This window comes from Dermacentor variabilis, chromosome 2 (assembly GCF_050947875.1).
Source record: "Dermacentor variabilis isolate Ectoservices chromosome 2, ASM5094787v1, whole genome shotgun sequence".
NCBI lineage: Eukaryota > Metazoa > Arthropoda > Arachnida > Ixodida > Ixodidae > Dermacentor > Dermacentor variabilis.
Window position 1 is genome coordinate 24,224,629 of NC_134569.1, and position 22,212 is coordinate 24,246,840.

The 22,212-nt window shown below is 40.3% G+C and overlaps 1 protein-coding gene across 1 annotated transcript in view; it reads left to right on the forward strand.

Moving 5' to 3' along the window:
- The window catches only part of LOC142571517 (advillin-like), a 43,808-nt gene that overhangs the window by 16,769 nt on the left and 4,827 nt on the right, over positions 1–22,212 (forward strand). Inside the window, exons 10-19 of the mRNA XM_075679940.1 lie at positions 282–391; positions 1,937–2,015; positions 2,385–2,483; positions 2,973–3,126; positions 5,099–5,199; positions 5,559–5,696; positions 5,800–5,886; positions 6,258–6,329; positions 12,047–12,321; positions 20,026–20,119. Coding sequence (XP_075536055.1) covers positions 282–391; positions 1,937–2,015; positions 2,385–2,483; positions 2,973–3,126; positions 5,099–5,199; positions 5,559–5,696; positions 5,800–5,886; positions 6,258–6,329; positions 12,047–12,321; positions 20,026–20,119 — 1,209 coding nt within the window. The remainder of the gene's footprint in view (positions 1–281; positions 392–1,936; positions 2,016–2,384; positions 2,484–2,972; positions 3,127–5,098; positions 5,200–5,558; positions 5,697–5,799; positions 5,887–6,257; positions 6,330–12,046; positions 12,322–20,025; positions 20,120–22,212) is intronic.

Consider the following 22,212-nt stretch of genomic DNA (forward strand, 5'->3'; position numbering starts at 1 on the left):
TTTTTATGTATGTACTAAATTTCTGTATATTTACAGAAGAATGTACAGCAGCGCATGTGGTGGTTCAACGAGAGTGCAAGCAAGGATGAACGTTATTTGTTTCAGTGGGCCATCATAGAATGCAATGGAAGACCCTGGAGATTACTGGCACTTGCTACAGAATTTACACTGTGATGCATCTAGCACAGAATTATTTGTTTACTCTAGTGCTTAGTCTCCCTTTTTCAAAGAAGCTACAGAAGGCCAACTTGTATTTCTTTTTCTTTGCCTTGTGCATTCAGTATTTCAACCACCTGCTGCCACTGGAAGACAAGTTGGTCAAGAGCCACCGAGAAGTGCTCAAGGATGAAGCTGCTGAGAGCCAGCACCGTGGAGATGTTAAGCTTTACAGGCAAGCTTTGAACTCAATTGGCTTGGCATTGGTTACACAAATAAAGGAAGTCAGATGACACCATGGAATATGTGCAGTGGCAGTTATTCTCAATGTTACAGTACTAGCTCTCCTGCTCAACGTCGTGAGATTATATAAAGATGCTGCCAAGCTTCACCTCTTCCTGCTCAGCTGTTCTTGTGTGACGCGTATAAAGACAAAACTTTTTTAGGACACCTTCTGGTTCTTTAAAGTGCAAAGATTTATATTTCGGCATGGCTTGTGAATGGTGAAGTGTATAGACATCATGACATTACAGATTGCATAGGATGAAAATAAAGACACTGACATGCATTGGTATATTGTAACATTTAAATAACCGCTTTACAAAAGCTTTCATCCGCAGATTCCAACATGTGTGTTGGACCTGTATGGTTTTTTAACTTGAACGTTTCATCTTAGGCCTATATCAGATATAAAGCTGAATTGAACTTACATTGATACTTCTAACTTTGGAGCATAGCTATTAAAGGGACACTAAAGTGAAAAATGATTTCTTCTGCATCAGTAAATTAACATTCTACAACACCAAAAACTCCACTCTTACAACGATAAGACGTTTGGTAAGCCAGAAAAAGTGCAAGAACGAAATACTGGTGGCGACGCCTACTTTAGTTCCCACACCTGGGGGCTGTGACGTCTTGGATTCTGATGGCATGTTCTAGGGCCTACTAACTATATATAGCGGTACAGATTGACTACATTGTGTTCTAAAGGAACCAAATATTAAACATGGCAAGTTTCAGGAACCTTTATTCAGCCAACGCGGCCCAAATGTGAAAACACACTTTGGAACCCCTGACGTCACGCTCACGTACCAGCGCTGGGGTTTCGGCACGAAATTCAAATACTGATACTTGTACCGTCATTTTCTCATCTAATAATAAAACAATTTTTTTGAAATGTCTGCCTGCAGGGTTCTCAAACAATGCTTTTTTTAGTCTAAACTGATTTATTATTTCACTTTAGTGTCCCTTTAAACTGTTCCAGATGCCAAAACATAATGTTTTTTTTTTAATTGACTGGAATAATCTACCATCACACATTGTAACTGAATCAGACATTACTAAATTTCAAAATTATTAAGCAGTCGTGCCATAGTACTACAGAAGCTTAGCCTATCTGATGTATGTGTACTTTAATATGTTTATGTATGTTGTATGCTGTTATACTGCTCCCAGTAATATTTACTATTGCTTTCAATAATAGTTATTGTGTGATTATATCTTGACGTGTTACCCTGTCCTTCTTGTTTTACTGGAGCACTAATATTCTGTAATCATTTTGCTTGTTTTTGTTGTGCTTTTTGTACTACGGAATCATTTGTTCAGCCTATGTCCCACCATGTAATACCGTCAAATGAGAGCCTTTAGGGGTATTCAGAATAAACAAACAAATTGGCAAAAGTAAATATGTTGGTCCCTTGTAAATAAAATTACTGTACTCTGCTCCAGATTTCAATTCTCATTTCACTCCACTACTTCCACCTTTACCCCTAACATCTAGGTGCTCAGATGAAGGTGGCACGCTGAGGGTCACAGAGGTAAAAGCAGGACCACTTGACCAGAAAGATCTTAATACTCAGGTAAGTTATTGTAGCCATAACGGTGTGCAATAAAGCTAAGTTTCTTGCTTCGTCAGCAACCACTGTATGTGTGGTATTGCCATCAGTATGCAATTAATATACTCAGGCGAAATATTGGATGTAAAGCATACACTTAAATGTTGAAAAAAATTTTGTTTGCAGCTGTTGTAAGGATATTATAATTGCTTTATTGGTGCCAATTATAATGTACATAGCCATATACATCAGCCAACATCTTGCCCTGAAATAATGGCAAATGTAGTGTGCAAAACTGTTACATCGTGGATAGAAAAAGACAAAACAATTATTAGACATATTCTACATGATGCAATGATTGTGCCTTTATGAACCTTTTCCTTTCCTCGGCAGGACTCTTACATCGTTGACAATGCAGAGGCCGGAATTTGGGTCTGGGTTGGCAAGAAAGCTAGCCACAAGGAGCGCACAGAAGCCATGAGAAATGCCCAGGTTCAATTCTGATTTCTCTACATAACTGTCCTCTAGAGTTAAAAGCAAATTGTGTTCTGTGCCCTGAAGCACTCCAGATTTCCAGCAGTGAAATATGCATAAACTCTTCCGATGGATGTCTGAGTAATCTGTGCGAGGGCTGGCTTTCTCAAAGTTGACCACTTTAAATAAATCATTTACAAGTACTAATTCTTACAGGATGGCTTTATTTTGCATTTAATTCTAAAACAGAATATATTGTGCAAATAAAAGTAGAAATCACATTTCAAACAAGATTGTATCGTTAGATAATTTTTGTCATTACACTGAAATGAAGTGGCTTAAAGTGACCTTCCTTTTTTTAGCACACTAAAACTTACTTTCTTATAGTAGGCCACTAAATATATAAGTGAAAGAACAGCCCTTAAACAGACATTCACAAACAAACATTGCAAAATAAGCAGCAATCACAGTGCATCGCGAAGGCTCCGCATCATCTGTGCTACACAGGGCTTTATCAAGAAGAAAGGATACCCACACTGCACGCAAGTTGCCCGTGTTGTTGAAGGAGGGGAACCTACAGAATTCAAGTGCCTTTTTCGATCGTGGAATGAAACAGATCACCCTGTTGGCGTTGGGAAAGCACACTCTGCAACAAAAATTGGTGAGTGTGTACTTTAAGTTTGGCAACCTCCACATTCTCTGAAATGGCTTCACTCTAAGAATTAAAGTGAGCATACATATTCTTTTTTTTTTAACACGAAAACTGAAGAAAAATACAATGCCAGCAAGCATATGGATAAACCAGACAATAAACCCAGAGAGAGCATTCAAAAAATCAATTGTTATGTTTGAAATGTAAGAACAATAAGAAAAATGTAAATGAAGATGGACGAAAAGACAACTTGCCGCAGGTGGGAGCCAGACCGTGTGATGTGTGCTGTGCTCTATCAGTTAAGCTATTGTGGGAGCCATCCTCCAGTCCACATTCCTGGATATTCGTGTATGGGCACAAGGTTAGCCCTGGCAGTGTTGGCGAGCCTCACTCACGACCACGACTGCCTGCACACAAATAGCCCAAATACATGAAAAGTACCATGAAATCCACATCACATTACCATCATGGGAAAGGGGGTATCAATGCATTTTCCTCTCTAATGACATTGTTTAATTGGTAATATATTTGTCTTCTTTCGACGTTCTGCCTAAATTCCACTTTTGTTTATGAAAATTTTGATGGATTTGAGCACAGCTATGTAGGCGAGCTTTTGATTCACAGTAATCATTACTACATTATTACAGTAGAATTTCATTAATTCTAACTCCGAAGGGAACCGGAAATTTATTCAGATAAAATGGAGTTAGAGCTCAGGAGAACCCCTTTAAATATAGTGCCCAATCAATTGTGTGGTACAGTATGCAAAACCAAAACCGTCACTGGTTTGCATTGAAGGAGCTTTATCTTTCCTCTATCAGCATGCGACATGTGCCGGAAGAAGCCTAGGTTCTATATAGAGTCCAAGTACAATAAGATGGTTCTTCAGGTGCCGTTTGCTGTAGGTGCGAGAAAAAATGTGCAAGGATGAGTCAAATTAAATCAAATTAAATTAAATTAAATTCTGGGGTATTACTTGCCAAAACTACAATATATTATGAGAAACGCTGTAGTTGGGGACTCCAGAACAATTTTGACCATCTGGGGTTCTTTAACATGCCCCGAATGCACGGGACATTTTTGCATTTCGCCCCAGTCGAAATGTGGCTGCTATGGATGGGATTTGATCCTGGGACCCCGTGCTTACCAGCACACCACCATAGATGCTAAGCCACCATGGCAGGTCGAGGGCAAGTCAAGAATGTTGGTGGCTTGACGCGCACCGTACCCTGCGTGCCCAATGTTGGAGATTAGGTGACCAAGCGCATGGTAACGTGATCAAGCATGCTAGGAGGGGAGGCGTAGATGACCGCGCATTAGGGTAAGGTGACCGAGCATGTGCTGGGGGATCCTTCCTGCTCCTTTTAGCATGGATGGAAAAGGAAGGTGTGCGCTGCTCTGCTTGCTCTGGTTTGGTCTTGCTTTCTGCATGTCCTTTCTCATCATTTTTATGGCACACAACATTACGGTAGCTAGTGACGCATTGAACCTTAGCGTTTGGCTCAATTATGTCCGAAAACCAGTGCATGGGAGTGAGCACTTTTATTCGAAATAACAGTTACGTGGTTTTTGGAGTTGAGTTTACAGGAGTTTTTCTCTATCCATTTACATAGGGCCCCGCCGAGACCAACAGAGCAGTTTTAATTACCTGTCAGTTCGAATTAAGAGATTTCACATTATTGGGATCTCACTTTAGTTTCTTTTAATAAAATTCCATGCATATTTTCTATTCATCATTGGTTATAGTTGTACAACAAAACTCGTCTTCCAGAATAGCACTTTGTTTACACTGTAAGACCACTCAAGCGTAGACCTAAATTTGAGGAGAACATAAACTCCAATGGGATTTTGGCCATGCAATGCAAGCCTTAAGAAAATGTAATGGTTTAATGAAAGTACAACATTACGCAGGAAGTTATGAACCTGGTGCAATGCAGTGATCAGACAAAGTATACATTTCACATCATTTATTTGTGTCCAGCAAAGACAGTACAGACCAAATTTGATGCCTGCACACTGCAAAGCAACCCAAGCCTGGCTGCTCAGATGCAGATGGTGGATGATGGAACTGGCAGAAAAGAGGTGAGTACATAGCGTTTGTTCTGTGTCACCTAAAGCGAGCCATAATTGGCAAAGCATAACCCTAGAAGCTGCTGCAGCAGTGCCTATGGCCTGAATGGATTTTGTTTATTCCATGTGCAAGCTGATGATTTTATTATCGGCTGGTTGCTCAGCTACCACATCTTTCAACTTCTTTATGCTGGTCACTGCGCTCTTGAAATAGTACTAGGTATGCACCAAGAAAAAGACTCATATTAAGTGCTGTTATACAGTGAACACTTTTGCTACATACAGAGGCTAGGAAATATTTAAGAGTAAAAATAAAAACAACTGTTTGAATGACTCTGGCAAGTGATGATGGAACAAAATGTTTGTTACAGGTTTTCCGGGTCAAGAACTTGGAGCTGGTGCCTATTGATGTACGAGAGCATGGAAAGTTTTTCTCGAGCTGTTGTTATGTTATTGCTTACGTATATGAGACAGGAACAAAAGAGGAGTGCATCATCTACAGCTGGCTGGTGAGAAACACAAGAGCAAGCACCACTTGTGAAGCAACATTAGCATAAACTTCAGTTGTTGTCATGTGTGATAATGTCTTTTTCTTTTCTTTTTTAATATCAGGGGAAAAATTCAGTAAATGATGAGCATGTGACAGCAGAGGCCAAGGCTCTGGAATTGGATGACCGCTTCAATGGACACGCCACAATGGTACATCTTTTGCCAATACATCTGTGCTGCACTGCAGTTTTATATTTGAACAGACCAGGCAGGCCTGATATTTTGCTACATAGCAGTCAAGCTGCTGGTAAAGCATGCCAACATGGCTAAGGAATCAATAATTAGGTTCCTTAAAGTTTAGGTGTGGCCCAGTTTGAGGAGCCTCAAGTGACATGCAAAAGTTTCAGCTGTGACAAAACTGTATTTCTTGTTGACAACTAAGTGGACCGTAAAGCTCAGTCGCCTTGCTGATGTGAAACAATGCTGCTAAGAAGTAATGAAAGTAATGCAACAGTTCTACTGGTAATGTAAGCTCTGCTTAACAAAAGAATCTTACTGTGCTCGTACCTTTTGGCCCTCAGGTGAGACTAGCCCAGGGGCATGAAACTCCGCACTTCATGATGATATTTTCAGGACAGATGATTGTTTTTGAGGTAAGTGCCAAAGCCTGCTTGCTTTTATCAATGCTGTTAGAAGTAGCACTATATCTCAAGGAGACTAAAGACAAGGTGTTCATTAAAATGCAAGCTGTTTGTTAAAATTTGATGCGCAGGAGTAATGAAAAAAACCAGCAGTCATTTACTCTGGGTTTAATGAGCATTGCAGTCTAGACCCTGAAACTTTCAACCCAGAGTAGATTTGCATTTTTGTGCAATGCAAAAGAACGAACAGGTGCACAGACAGAATGTAGTCATTTAGCTGGTGTCAAAAATGACACCATACAAACTCACCCAGCTGACTGATGTATTATGGCAAAAATGCACAACTTAGCAGCTACTAGAGGAGCATACAATTGCTGAAGTAATTGAAATCATGATGCAAGTGAAGTGCTTTAAAGGGACAGACAACAGCTCAGTACATGAATCGAGATAACCCCGCTGATGAAAAGATTGCCTATTGTGTTGGTCAAAATGAGCAGTGTTTTTCTCATTAAACATGATTTATATCTTTATTTTTCACTAGATAACGAAAAATGACCTTTGGTGCCCCACGCGATAAAAATATAAAGATGCATAAACCACCTATCACATGACCTCCTATTAGTGTACACGATTCCCTGGTCTTGTTATTAGTATTAATATGCAATACGTCTTTTTCTGTTATAAGTTTTTTCTAACTTAGAATGTGGAGATAGGCCTTTGTTTGTAGTGAGTAGAAAAGTGGCGCTGCCTTCGCCTTCGGTGAGTTGGCTTGGCTCGTCTATCGACAGAACAATGACGACGAGGGCCAGCCAGCCACAAGGTAGGCGTGCACTTGGGGAAAAATGCTGTACAAGTATAAGAAAGGTCTGTACAACAACGTAGACTTAATCAGAATCAGATTTTATTATTAGAAGTTGGGTCACATTACAAGTATTTAGTATGCAGAAGGAGGTCCCATAGTCAAAGACTGTATCGGGACATCCTGTACAAGAACAGTTATTACAGTTAACATCTCAAAGCATCAGTAGCATAAAATAAGGAAGTATACAAGCAACAAGGAAAGAACGGTTGCAGAATAAAATACCGAATTGATTACAAATAATAACAAGGTTTAGCATATCTAATGGTGGCAGGAAAAATTGTGCGGGAACAAAATACAAACAGTTTATTTACAACAACAAAAGAGAAAAAAAAAATAGAAAAAAACGAAGCAAACAAAGCCAAACTACAGTAACCCTTGTTGTTAATCTGTCAATAAAAAATGCATTTTTAGTTCATTTTTAAATTGTAATAAAGATCTTGCGATTTTCATTATGAAAGGAAGAGTGTTCCATAATGATATGGAAGTGAATTCTACAGTCTGTTTACCATAGTTAGTGTAAATTCTTGGTAAAAGAAAATTGTTATTCAACGCAAATCTGGTGGTGCTATGTATAATCAGGTTAGATGGTGAAAATGGGATCGATGGTAGCACATTATTCACAAATCTGTAGAAAAAAATACCTAGATTGTATTTAGTGAGTCCATAAATGGTAAGGATGTTATTCTCGTGTAGTAGGGAAGTGGCATTAGACAAGCGTGGACTGTAAGTAGTGATTCTTATAGCTCGGTTCTGAACTGTCTGGAGAGACACAATATGAGTATTATAGGTGTTTACCAAACATATTATGCCATAATGGGAGAGTGGACAAAAGAGTGGTAAAGTGAGAGTAATGTGGTACATGTTTTAATGGCGTGTTTTAATTAAGATGTGTATACCATAAGCTATTTTCTTTTTATGTGAGCAATGTGATTGTGATATTTCAAATTACAATCAAGTAGAATACCAAGGAAAGATGAACATGAACAAGGAGAAATGCGGTGAGGAACAAAACTGATAGGTGGAATTGATGGTATGTTTCGCTAATGTGGACAGAATAAAACAAATTTATTCTTATTTGCATTAATAGATAACATGTTAACATTACACCACCTTAGGATATTTTCTAAGTCAGCATTTAGCTTATTAACGAGAGATGAGATATCTTTATGAAAGGTGAATATAGTGGTGTCATCTGCGTACAGAATGCATTTGTGGAAGAAAGACAGGTAAATCATTAATATAAACCAAAAACAGAAGTGGCCCCAGAATAGATCCCTAAGGCACACCAACGTTAGTAACTCGCTGTCGAGAATAAGCATTGGAAATAGGAACAACTTGAACTCTGTTATATAAGTAGCTTTTAGTAGTGAGAGAGCAGGCCTACAAATGCCAATTGCTTCGAGCTTAGAGAAAAGGATATTATGATTTATGCTATCAAATGCTTGCGTTAGATCGATAAAAACTGAGACGGGAAGAAATCGTTCGTCAATTAATTTTTTAGTTGGTCAGTAAGATGAATGAGTGCCAGCTCTGTGGTATATCCATAGTGAAAACCAAACTGGCATGAAGAGAGGATATTTTAGAAAGGTATTTCGTTAGCCGAATTTCAATTAGTTTCTCAATAACTTTCCTAAAGAATGGTAGAATGCAAATAGGTCTGTAGTTATTTCATAATGAGCTATCGCCTTTTTAAAAAACTGGGATGATTTTGCCACGCTTACGTTCAGAAGGAAATAAACCAGTCTTGAATAATAAATTAACAATAAATGAAAGTATATCTGAAATTAAGTGCACAATTAATCAATTCTAGCGCTTGTCATTTTTAGATTATTTATAACAGCAGTTTTCTTCTGGCGTTGTAGGAAATAAAAAGAATGAATGAGGTAGACGGTTCATGCTGATAGTCTGTGTAGGAGAAGGTAAAATGTTAAGAAAGAAAAAAACTACTAAAAGCCTCAGCTATATTAGCAGGAGAATTGAGCTTCACTCCATCAATTAAAATTCCTGGATACTTGGTTTAGTTGTGTGTTCATGTTTAAGAAGGAGTTGACAATCTCCCATTTTTTTTAGTGTTATTAGCCGCCTGTAAAATTTTTTGCTTGAAATACAATCGTTTAGCTGATTTTAGTTTACAGGTAAGAGTGTTACAGAAGTTTTTACATTGGGCACGTAAGTTCATGTTAAACGGTTGCCTTTAGGTTTTCTTATATAAGTTATCCCGTTTGTGCAATGCTGTTAATAACTGCTGCAATATCCATGAATTTTGAGAAAATGCTACATTTTTTTTACATTTCTTCTTGGAGGTGAACTGTCGTATGATATAATATGTGAAAAAAAATGCGGAAAAAGCTTTCTGTGGGTTGTTTAGTGATTTAATTTCAGACCAATTTGTATTAGCTACAGCAGTTATGAAGCCGACTTTATCCAGAACATCTTTAGTATGTGAAGGTGGGCAAGGTCGTACGTTGGAATTGAAGCGCAAGAGCAGGGGATAAAGATCAGTGATGTCAATGTGCAAAACTTTTGCCTCTGGTGAATGAAGAAGGTTAGAAAGAGCACTATCAATAAGCGTACCTGTGCCGTTAGAAACTTCGCATGTAGGGACGTCAATTAAACAATCATATCCATGGCCATGGAACAAACTAGTATAGTGAATATATATGGGTGATGTTTCATCAAGTAAATTAATATTTATATCACCCATTATAACAACATTTTTATTTTCTAGTGATATAGTGTGTAAGATATGATCAAGATTGGTACAGAAATCATTAACTGACGATGAAGTAGAACGCTAAATGCAGCCAAATATGAAATTCTTGTTGTCCTGAGCAAGAAAGCAGTTACTGAATTAAATCCAAACAGATTCACAATTAGTAATGGTTAAGGAAAGGTCGTGTCTTTTTCAATGAGCGATATTAGGAGAAACATATATGGCCGCACCATCGTGACAGCTCATTAACCTATTGCAGTATTCCGAATTATAGCTAGGTTAGTGCAGTTAGGGAAGCAATACAAATTTTTTTTAGTCATCAGATAACCAAATTTCAATAATGGCAATTAGTGAAAACGTACTAGTTAGCAATGCGAGGAAATTATCCATTGCGTCGAAGTGTTTACGAAGACTCCTCACGTTAAAGTGAATGATGGAATGAAATCCACTTAAAAAGGAATTCACTTGATGGGGGTTCCAGTAGGGAAGCCATAATTGTTATGTCAATTGGTTAAACAATGAGCTCTAGTCTATTGTGGTTAGGTCAGATTCGTCTCGAATGCAGAGAACTTTGCTGTTAGTGGTCTTCCTAGCCTTGATTTGGCAGTTGTCCATCCAGAGGAACATCCAGTTCCTTTCTTTCTTCAAAGTTAGGGCTTTGGAAAAGAGAGCCTTGTTAGATGGGGTCAGATGCTCGTTTACAAAGATGGGAGTATTAAATGAGCCAGAAAATTCAATGTCACTGAGACAGAGTTTGGCTTTACGCGATTTGCTCACAAAATCAGCTTTCTTAGTTCTGGAACAGAACCGAACAATGTACCAGCTTTTCGTTTTCAAAAGTGGCTGAAGAGGTCGTGGGCTGAAAATGTAGGTGGTTAACCACAGTTGCACTCACTCCTGTGAAAGAAGGATGGGCGGCTTTTACAATTTGTGAGGTGGACTATTGGCATTGCTCTCAATTCTCAGCATTGCTGAAGGAGGGACTCCCTTTTTTAAAAACTGCGCAAATGACAACTTCTGCTTAATAAATATCCATGCACTTCTGGAAGTAAGCGCTGCAGGTGTAAACACTACCGAGGGTGAGCTTTGCATTGTGCCATAAAAAAAAAAAAAAAACTAGGTCCTTCAAATCTGTTGTCAGTTCCTTTAATAACCGAGGGTGCATTACATATCTTTTCATTGTATTCGTGATAAGTGCAGAAGAAAAAAAAACAAGCCGCTGTTGGCTGAACCCACATTACAGATGACCAATTTAGCTGTAGCAACAGCTATCCCCCATGCAGCTTCTTAAGTAGTCATGTACATGGATGTCACCTAGCCTAGAGGATGTGAGCCAATCTGGCCCACAGAATAAAATTATGCACTCTTTGGACACATTGTAATCAATCTTGTGTACAATTCCTTTAATGTTCTGTGCTCTCTACTTTCCTGCCAGGAATGCCACAGTATGTCGGGATTTGCATGCCATTCCTGCAAGAAAGTACTCGGCATCAGTGGCATAGCAAGGGGGGGGGGGGGAGGCGTGTGCCCCGGGTGCAAGGGATCAGTGGGGCGGTGTCATATACATCTGAAGACACCTGGAAATTGTTGATATCCTCGACTTCCTCGACTACACCCAGGGGGGGGTGTGGTGACAGAAGACCTAGGGGCCCCAGGTGCCAGATGACCTAGCTACGCCACTGCTCGGCACACAACATTAAAGAAAGGAAACACATGCAATATTGGCAATTTGTTATGGAACAAGATAACTTCTCCAAAGGGTGCGAGTGAGTGATGAAATGTCTTTATTAAAACTAAATGAATAAATTGAATAAATTAGAGAATAATTTACTCATGGATTCAGGGCCTAGGTTGTGTAGTTTCTTTTTTTTCTTTTGGGTGCATGATGGTGAACATAGCAAATCCATCGAAACTGTCGGTTCCACATGCAATTGTGTGTTCCCATGACCAGACAAATTGCTAATAGATATACTTACTGTATGAAGGCTGCCTGATCAGTTAAAGTTTAAAACTATACTGGCACTAGATATATGCAAGACATTTCTCCACCCGCTCACCATGTTGCACCTTTACCAAGGCGCCAATTCCTACCAGCTAGCTGACCAATGAAATGCTCACGCTGTGTACTACTTTCTTTCTTTCCCTGCTCCCAAGGACGGTGACAGCAGCCATTACAATGGGGGCGGTGTGCACAATGGCAATGGTGCCTCGGATTGGGCGGGCTATGCAACCAACATGTACCTTCTGCAAGTGCATGGGACCACAGAGCACAACACCAAGGCTGTGCAAGTGCCCTTCACAGCTGCCTCACTCAACTCGGGTGATGTGTTCCTGCTCTTCTCTGGTTCCACCGTGTACCTCTGGGCAGGACGCAAGAGCACTGGTGACGAGCGTGAAATGGCCAAAAAGATTGCTACGAAATCTGAAAGGCAAGGTCACCCTTCCTAGAAAGAGTTAGGCCCAGGGCACTGGCTGTCAACGCCATTTCCATGTAGAAGAATGGAATCTGGACAAGCTGGTATATGTTCGTATTGAAGCAGTGGGCACAAAATACGGACTACAACAAAGGATGTAATCAAGCACTGTACCTATCACATCTCATGATCTGTATATTGAGTGCGCTGTTTCAGTACGATGTCCTTTTCTATACATGTTAATTAACCTCAAATTGTAAATCCAGCTGTTTAGTGGCATATACACGAACCAGTACAGATGCCTAAAGTACATTTTAAAGATGAGGTATCAAAATAGTACCTGAAGAAAGAAAATGCACACAATACACCAATATATACACCAAAGAAAAAAAATACATTGCACAAGGTTTTTCAGCATAGGTTTGTTGCCTGTAGGCAGTGGTGTAGCCAGAAATCTAATGTGAGGAGGGGAGAGAAAAAGAGCGCTGTCGTACACCATGCAAAGACAAACTCCTAACACTCCCCGCAAAGGCATGCTTTTAATAGCAAGCATTCACATTTTTACGTTGGCAAAACAACACTATGCTTAACTTTTGACAAAAGTTTTTCATTGCTAAGGCATGCAGCCACTTCGCATCAAATTATTATATATTCTTATGCTATTTCTAAAAATGACAATACTAAAAATAATAAACTAACATTTCATTTGCAAATTGATGCATTTATATAACATATGGCAATTACCTAGTTGGTACATGACTTGAAAAAATGAACAGCACACAAATGAGACCAAACAAGCAAGACAGCACACTGTCTTGTCTTAGTTAGCCCCGTCTTTAGCACTGTTTGTTTTTCCAAGCATTTATATAAGCAGCAGCATTTAAAAATCCATAGTGAACAATGCAGTCCATTGTGGTCCGCCCTTTGCAGATATTTTCTGTGCATGTCCGAGAGATGTACTTTCCAACCGTAATATTCTCGTCCACAGACTAGCAGAACAATGTATTCTTGCCATTGAACAGCTTTGCCTTTACCACTCCACACCCTACTTGATCTTATAGCTTTCCGTGATGGCAAAAGCACGAATTGCAACAATACATTTCCTCTTGGCGGCTAGGTGTGGGGTCGCGAACCATGAGGACAACAAATTTCTCCAGAAATTCTAAAGCCTTTGAACTTGTGCTTCTCCCCTTGAGAGATCACACTTAGAGGGAGGAATAGAGTCTGTGGAGAAGAGCTAGAATCGCCATTGGGATTGGCAGTAGCTATTAAATAAATAAAATGCCAAGAGCTGGACATGACAGAAAACTTGTATTTTTGCAGATGTTGTATAAAGATCCTCTGTCTATCAGCTTTTCATGAATGGAAAAAGGATTGGCATTTTCTTTAATCTGTACTTAACACTTTACACAGAAAAAGTAAGGAGAAAGAAAGGTGCTGGAGAGAGAGGCAAGGAACAAAAATAGACCTGTTGTAGCCCAGGTAACAGTGGAGATAAGCATTGTTTTCCGAAAAGATCTTCTAGTGAGTGGTTCAGCCATGGCTGTGCATGGAGGAGGGCGAGCACTATTTTGCAAGTTACTGTCATGCTTCCTGCATTATGGGCATGCTATATTCTTTTATATTTAAAATACAGGACCAAGCCTTTGAGTTGATAGTATATGATGCAAGTTTCCCTCACTTTGAGTGACCTGCTGTCCGACTTGTTTGAAGAGATGTTTGGAGGGAACTTCGATTATGGTATTGTGGTCCTCATCACACAATGCATATCATTATTTGATCACACTCGTTAATCGATGAGACAGATGGTCAGAAACAAGGATTTTTTAGAAGCCTTTGTCAAAATTATGGCATCCGTAGTTTGCAGTAAAATAAGGGCTAGCAGCTCCGAGAGATTTGGAAGTGTCATGTCTCCTGACACCTGGTTGTTCTGAAGACTGCAGAGGCCTTTTGTTAGGATAGGCTCTCAGCAGCAATCAGCACGTGTTACGGTGGTGTAGGTGAACCTCAACTAGGCGACTGGCCACGGCTGTCTGGTGACAAGGGATTGAGCAGTGACAAGACGCTCTCCCTACATCCATAATTTTTCTTCACCTTTGTTCTTCACACCGTCTATGGGCGTCGCCCCCCCCCCCCCTTCTCCTCCTCGTATCATCACCACACTCTTCTCCTTAATGCTCTTTTTCATCAATCACAGTGTGGCAGCCCTTAACACCTTCATATTTCTGTTTACCTTCTTTTCTGTTTACCCACGTCCATGCAGCAGTGGTACCACTGCATGGTGGACGTTGCATTCCTTACCTCCCCTCCCACCTGTTTATTTTTTGTTTCTTAGCTTCCCTGGTTCTGGACTCCCGTCCTTATATATTTTGCAGTCTGTAAATCAGCATTCTGTAGGTCTTTCCTTCTTGTGCCATTTATTGCACTGTTTTCATTCTTAACAATGTGTACAAAGTAGTCTAGTGCCAAGCACTCCAAGTTTATTTACATAATTAAAGTCAGAGACAAGGAAAAGAAATAAGAAGGGGGGGGGGGGGCTGCTTGTTCTGCATTTCCTAGACAAGCAAGTCGAAATATTTTCAGAGTGCTTTTCTTCTGCGCAGCATGGTCGACGATTCTGTCAAGTAACAGAAATGAGATCTTCTGTGACACGAAGGCCTGGTAGGGAGCAACAATACCCCCCAAGTTTTAAGCACGTGCTCATCCCATCTTTCTCTGTGTTTGTAATCTAGAGGCACACCTCTAGTGGGGGCTGCAATTTTTCTGTTGCTACAGGTGCCAGGCAACACCTTTACAGCACACTCCTTGCGTCCATTTGGCACAAGAAGTGTATTCCTAAACACATCAGTCTTAAACATTGGATTCATAGGAGGGGGAGTTCTACTGCAGAAAAAATCTTTTTTTGTGAGTTCTCTGTTCATGCCTCAAATAGGCTTAAAAGCAGCACAGTCAGGCTACGAATCTCTTAACCATGGAGGATCTCATCAGTGGTGCACTTATGTGCACAACCGGTGACAGGCACAAAGCAAAGGTTGGTCGTTCTTCAGAGAATGACAGTCATCATTCTTTCAAGTAAAAATGTGCGGTTCGGACAGCTTTTTGCATACTCGTGCATTTTCCTTTCAATAAAGTTCTTTGTGTCTGCTCTCGCAATCACTATGTGCCTGTCATAGGCATACGTGCCTGAGGGGAGCAGTGATGTGGATGAACTTGTGCTCACTTTTAAAACACCTCGATAACAGCTGTGAACGAAGCCAAGGCTCCCGAAAATTTCTGGAATTTTACTGGATACAATAACCCCTCGACTTCCGCCTCTTGAAATGGGCTCTCTTCATTGTCTGCTCACCCTGTTCATGCCCACTAGCCAGTATGCCCCCGGCGTGGGAGGTGAAATGTTTGATATTGTCACATTGTAGTGATGGTGAAGAACACAGTAGCTAAACTGTGAATTAAAAAACTAACTTTTTATAGAGCGAACCTGTGCCCACAAATGCAAGTGACACTCTAAGATGATAGTGGCGAGCACAGTCGGGGATTGTCGAAATCGGATCTGCAGTCCAAGCACGTCTGCTTTTATTGCGACTATTCAAAGGTTTCAGCGTAATCGCTGGTGCCCACATGCATTCCAGAAAGTACTACATAATTCATGTCATGCATACAGTCTGATTACACAAGGCTCGGCGAGATCATACAGAACAAACAGAATCAACAATATTTGAGTAATTTCCAAATTATGCAGGTGATCTTTCACTGGAACTTGTTAGTGGGTGAAATGCAGTCATGTGCCTGTCACAGGTACATCTGTCAATAAAGTACATGTCTTTTCTGTATCTGTCTTTTCGTACTCTTCCTTCTCAAGTCTTTATTTTCCTTTTTTGGCGCAACAATGTATTCTTCAGATCCCAACCAACTCGCCCAGCAACAAGTTCTACTCTGTTCTACTCTACAGATAAAGAGCATATGTCAATATTCACTATTGTAAATACTGTAAATAGGCCCTCTTTATTTTTCTGCTCCTCACTTGGTGCTTTCTTCTATTTTGTTCCCTCTTCATTGGAAAACCCTCCTTGCTGGTCAATGTTCAGTCAACTGTTAGCCATCACTAGTGCAGCAAGCAAAATTCTCTTTCTTCCAACACGCACAAATGTAGTCGCTTTTTCCACAATCAGACGTGAGCTGATGCAAAGTAAGCTGCACCTTTTGCCTATTTGTTCTTGGTGCAATGACGAGGACGTTTAGTGTGTTTGCTTGGGACAGAGGATCGCCCTTTGATGACAGCCACTACCACTAGTTTTCGGCATGCTTTCACATTCTTTCCATTTCATCCGTGTTGCCCTTTCTGAGCCTGCCTCCTGAAACATATTGTTCTATGGGAAATTTTCAAAGAGGGGGGGAGGGGGGGGTTTCAACCCCCGCTGGCCCACCAATGCCTGTGGACAACACCTAAAGTGAGCTGCACTCTAAGCCACCCATAGTTTCATGTGGAACTTGTGCAGACAGTTCTCGTCAGATGTGAAAGAGAGGTGTACAATGCATTTTTTCTGCATTACCTGCGCGATACCACTGCAGCCATGAACACCAATATTTCTCTTCTGTCCATCCTTTAATCATTGTGTTGGCTGGAGACATTTAGCCACAAGCTTGGCACTCAAATCTGAAACTCGGCAAGAATAAGGTATATTTTTTTGGTTTGTTGTTTGTAGACAACACTTTTTCATAGAGGGTTAAGCACTATGCTGGTGCAGCAAAGCAATGCTATGGAAAGGGGTGGTGGGGTGCTGCTGCAAATTATTCCAGTAGTGCTGTATGTGGTCTAATGGTCTGTTCTAGCATTATGTTCCCAGCTGTTTGGTTTAAATAGCCCTTGTGACTCTGTTAGCCACCCCCTCCGCAAATACATGCTCGATGCAATTGTAAGGTGCTATATATATATAAAAAATAGTGAATGAGACACGTACCAGATAAATGTACATATTAAACACTTAGCCATTTGCAATCACAAGTATGCTTCTGTTAAATGGCCCAGAAGTAATCAACACTTTCGGATTCAAGAGCCTGAAAATTGTGCAAGTCACCACACCTCCATAGTGTTTCACCATGACAGTGCAAAAAAGAGGCTTCCACATACAAACGGTCAATATATCTTTACTCCATCAGCGACTGGCGCCAATTTAGATTGTGATGCAGTTATCATATGTAGAATTTTGTCTGTCTTGCCAAGCTGTAAGACGCCCTGGAACACTTTATCACTTGAATAATACCTTGGATTGTGCACACTGCTTCCACAAGTGTTGCTGGGAGAATTTTTCCAAGACCAATATTAGGTGGTATAAACAAGTTTCGAGAATAGCTCTATCTTAAATAAAATAATTGTTTTATGTACACTGAAATAGTCTCAGCGTCGACATGGTCTCCATGCCACATGGTGCTGATAACATGCGGCAAATACCACGTACAAGTGCTCCCAGTGCTTCTGCCACTTTGCAAATATATCCTGGAAGTCTTTTTCATGGACACATCGAACGCCTTCTACAATTACCACTTGATTTCAGGCGTTCCATGAAATACCCAATCTTGCATATTTTAATGCGGGCCGCCACAATGCAGAACAGCTGAACACATGACACAAATATAATTTTTGCAACCTCGAGGTCATTTTTCTTCTATATTTAAGTGGTTGTTGCATGCCAAAATATTCTTAAAAATTATTTCGATACTTAACTTCCAAGAATGCTTCATAATAGAACTACGAATAAATCTAAAATTTTCATTAGAAATCTCAAAGGTGCCATAAACTGGCCTTTTTACCAGCATTATGAGTACATCAGAGCTGAAGTTGGGGCCTACAAGGGAGAGACTGCATAGTAAACACAATCCCATGTTGTGATGAAATGTTCACTTTCTCTGAATTAAGGTTCATTTTTTAAAGTTTTTCATGTGCACATATGCATCATATTGTGCTTTTTATGGTGAAATTCAAATGGCACTCGGGCAGAGAAAAATCTTTTACACAGATTTCAGGATGCATTTATTTAAACCTACGAAATGCCTATAATCAAAGAAATAAATTTGTCCAGGTTCGAGTTTCCAGCCAATGCGCTCAGCATGGAATGACTTGTATGGTAAAGAAAAAAAAAATGTTTCCAATTCTGCCAACAATTTTATTTTTGCACATAAGGATAATCCGCATATTTTCTTGATTATTTCTATTACACCTATAGCGTAAGTAGTGCCATGCATCTGTGGGCACTTTGAAATGGTCTCTATACTGGTGCTGGTGATCAAGCCACAGAAATGATGTAATATTGAAATGGTCCCAGTGATAATTGTTTATTTTATGAAGGTTTTGGAACCTGTAAACAAATCTCACAAGATGCAAGTAGAATGCGTAACGACGGCAACAAGGACAGCCTGTCCATATCGTGCTACTACAGTTCACAGAATACTGACACTCCAAAAGTAGCTGGTGGCAGCAGTGCTGGTAGTGACCTCTTATGACGCTTTGTTACAGTATACATTACATTATACTTAGATACATTATACTGTGTATTTATTTTTGAATTGGAAACATGCTATTTAAAAATTGCCCATGGTATATCTGCTATGCTGACCTCGGCACGTTTAAAGCCCATGCGCATATGCTTTGCTGATACTGCAATGGCCAGTAGTTCGTGCTGATTTTTTCTTGTACTTCGGTTCACGGCAGCCTTGAAGGGAATGCTGAGGAGAATGCCTCTGTGGATTTGTTTCAGCAAATTATTTGGAGAAGGGATGTGAGGTGTCTCCTCAGCCCAGATCCTATCGTATAATCTTATTAACTTTTTGAACTGATCACTTCACGGCACATGTTGCAACTGATAAAATGAAGCCTCATTGAATTTGGAAGGAATGGTCCACTTGTAACGAATTTTGCAACTAGCAATTAGTTCTTGAATAAAGTGCCTTTTCAAGCAGTCAAGACAAGTTGAACTAGAACACAGATGCATTCCATCACTTGTGTTGGGAATGAATGCTTTAAAACTGGTGCCAGCTTTAGAATTCTTCCAAGGGGCTATGCCTCTTGAACTTGCTGGCTCCAATTTGCAAATTACAATGTGTCAGAAAGTTATTAGTTAAAAGTTAGTCATCACTTTCTCATGCCAAATATTGTACTTAATAAAAAGGGGGGAGGGGCAATCTGGAAAGAAAAAAACATAAAAAAGAACAAAAAGAAGCTGGAATGTGGTGTTCCTGCCAGTGTCATCGTTGCAGTAGCTAAGCATAATTTGGCTGACCAGTGTAGTAACAGTTAAACATGCCCTGGTTCAATGCAGCATCACACGAAGCATTTCCAGCACTGCTGCACGCATGTGCCATCTCTGGTATTCTGTAAATGATAAAAAGCTACGTGAACCCAGCGAAAATTTTTTGGCTATGAAATGCTCAACTGCTAGATTCTGATTTATTATTCAGTGCGTGAAACATCTGCTACAATAATGAAAAGCACGAGTGTTCTATTCAAAAATGTAACTTCAAAAAATGTATCTGACTCATTTTTTTCTTTTAATAATCAATCTATTATCACAAAAATAAACTAATGTTCTTCAAGGATACTTTATCAATCTAAACTGATTTCATATTTCTCTTAGGTGTCCCTTTAAGTTGCTGATACATACAGCACATTAATATAACATACTGATACAATTGTTGTAGATTCACACAAGTGCTTCTTATCTACAGGGAAATAATACTGGTGTCTGAGGGCCAGGAGAAGCAAGAATTCTGGGATGCCATTGGAGGAAAGCTGCCATACAACAGCGAGAAAAATGTTCATGTAAGTTTTATGTGCAACTGGCAGGTATTATATTGAATGCTATAAACATGCATTGAACTTTCCATATTCCACGACTGCCTTTAATGGCCTTTCTGTTGTGGTTGTCACAAGTGGCAAACAACATGTTTTATGCATTCCATTGTTTTATGATAATAATAATCATCACCATCAGCCTGATTATGCCCACTGCAGGGCAAAGGCCTCTCCCATACTTCTCCAACTATCCCGGTCATGTACTAATTGTGGCCATGTTGTCCCTGCAAACTTCTTAATCTCATCCGCCCACCTAACTTTCTGCCGCCCTCTGCTACGCTTCCCTTCCCTTGGAATCCAGACCGTAACCCTTAATGACCATCGGTTAGCTTCCCTCCTCAATACATGTCCTGCCCATGCCCCCACCCCCCCCATTTCTTTTTCTTGATTTCAACTAAGATGTCATTAACTCGCGTTTGTTCCCTCACCCAATCTGCTCTTTTCTTACCTCTTAACGTTACAGCCATCATTATTTCTTCCATAGCTCGTTGCGTCGTCCTCAATTTAAGAACTCTTTTCGCAAGCCTCCAGGTTTCTGCTCCGTACGTGAGTACTGGTAAGACACAGATGTTATACACATTGCTGGCTCTTGAGGGATAATGGCAACTTGCTGTTCATGATCTGAGAATGCCTGCCAAGCGCACCCCAGACCATTCTTATTCTTCTGATTATTTCAGTCTCATGATCTGGATCCGCGGTCACTACCTGCCCTGAGTAGATGTATTCCCTTACCACTTCCAGTGCCTCGCTACCTATCGTAAACTGCTGTTCCCTTCCGACACTGTTAAACATTACTTTAGTTTTCTGCAGATTAATTTTTAGACCCACCCTTCTGCTTTGCCTCTCCAGGTCAGTGAGCATGCATTGCAATTGGTCCCCTGAGTTACTAAGCAAGGCAATATCATCAGCGAATAGCAAGTTACTAAGGTATTCTCCATTAACTCTTATCCCCAATTCTTCCCAATCCAGGTCTCTGAATACCTCCTGTAAACACGCTGTGAATAGCATTGGAGAGATCATATCTCCCTGCCTGATGCCTTTCTTTATTGGGATTTTGTTGCTTTCTTTATGGAGGACTACGGTGGCTGTGGAGCCGCTATAGATATCGTTCAGTATTTTTACATACGGCTCGTCTATACCCCGATTCCGCAATGCCTCCATGACTGCTGAGGTTTCGACTGAATCAAACGCTTTCTCATAATTAATGAAAGCTATATATAAGGGTTGGTTATATTCCGCACATTTCTCTATCACCCGATTGATAGTGTGAATATGGTCTATTGTTGAGTACCCTTCACGGAATCCTGCCTGGTCCTTTGGTTGACGGAAGTCTAAGGTGTTCCCAATTCTATTTGCAATTACCTTAGTAAATACTTTGTAGGCAACGGACAGTAAGCTGATCGGTCTATAATTTTCAAGTCTTTGGCGTCCCCTTTCTTATGGATTAGGATTATGTTAGAGTTTTTCCAAGATTCCGGTACGCTCGAAGTCATGAGGCATTGCGTACGCAGGGTGGCCAGTTTCTCTAGAACAATCTGCCCACCATCCAACAAATCTGCTGTTGTTACCTGATCCTCCCCAGCTGTCTTCCCCCTTTGCATAGCTCCCAAGGCTTTCTTTACTTCTTACGGCGTTACTTGTGGGATTTCGAATTCCTCTAGACTATTTTCTCTTCCATTATCGTCGTGGGTGTCACTGGTGCTGTATAAATCTCTATAGAACTCCTCAGCCACTTGAATGATCTCATCCATATTAGTAATGATATTGCCGGCTTTGTCTCTTAACGCATACATCTGATTCTTGCCTATTCCTAGTTTCTTCTTCACTGCTTTTAGGCTTGCTCCGTTCCTGGGAGCATGTTCAATTCTATCCATATTATACTTCCTTATGTCAGCTGTCTTACACTTGTTGATTAACTTGGAAAGTTCTGCCAGTTCTGTTCTAGCTGTAGGGTTAGAGGCTTTCATACATTGGCGTTTCTTGATCAGATCTTTCGTCTCCCGAGATGGCTTACTAGTGTGCTGTCTAACGGAGTTACCACCGACTTCTATTGCACACTC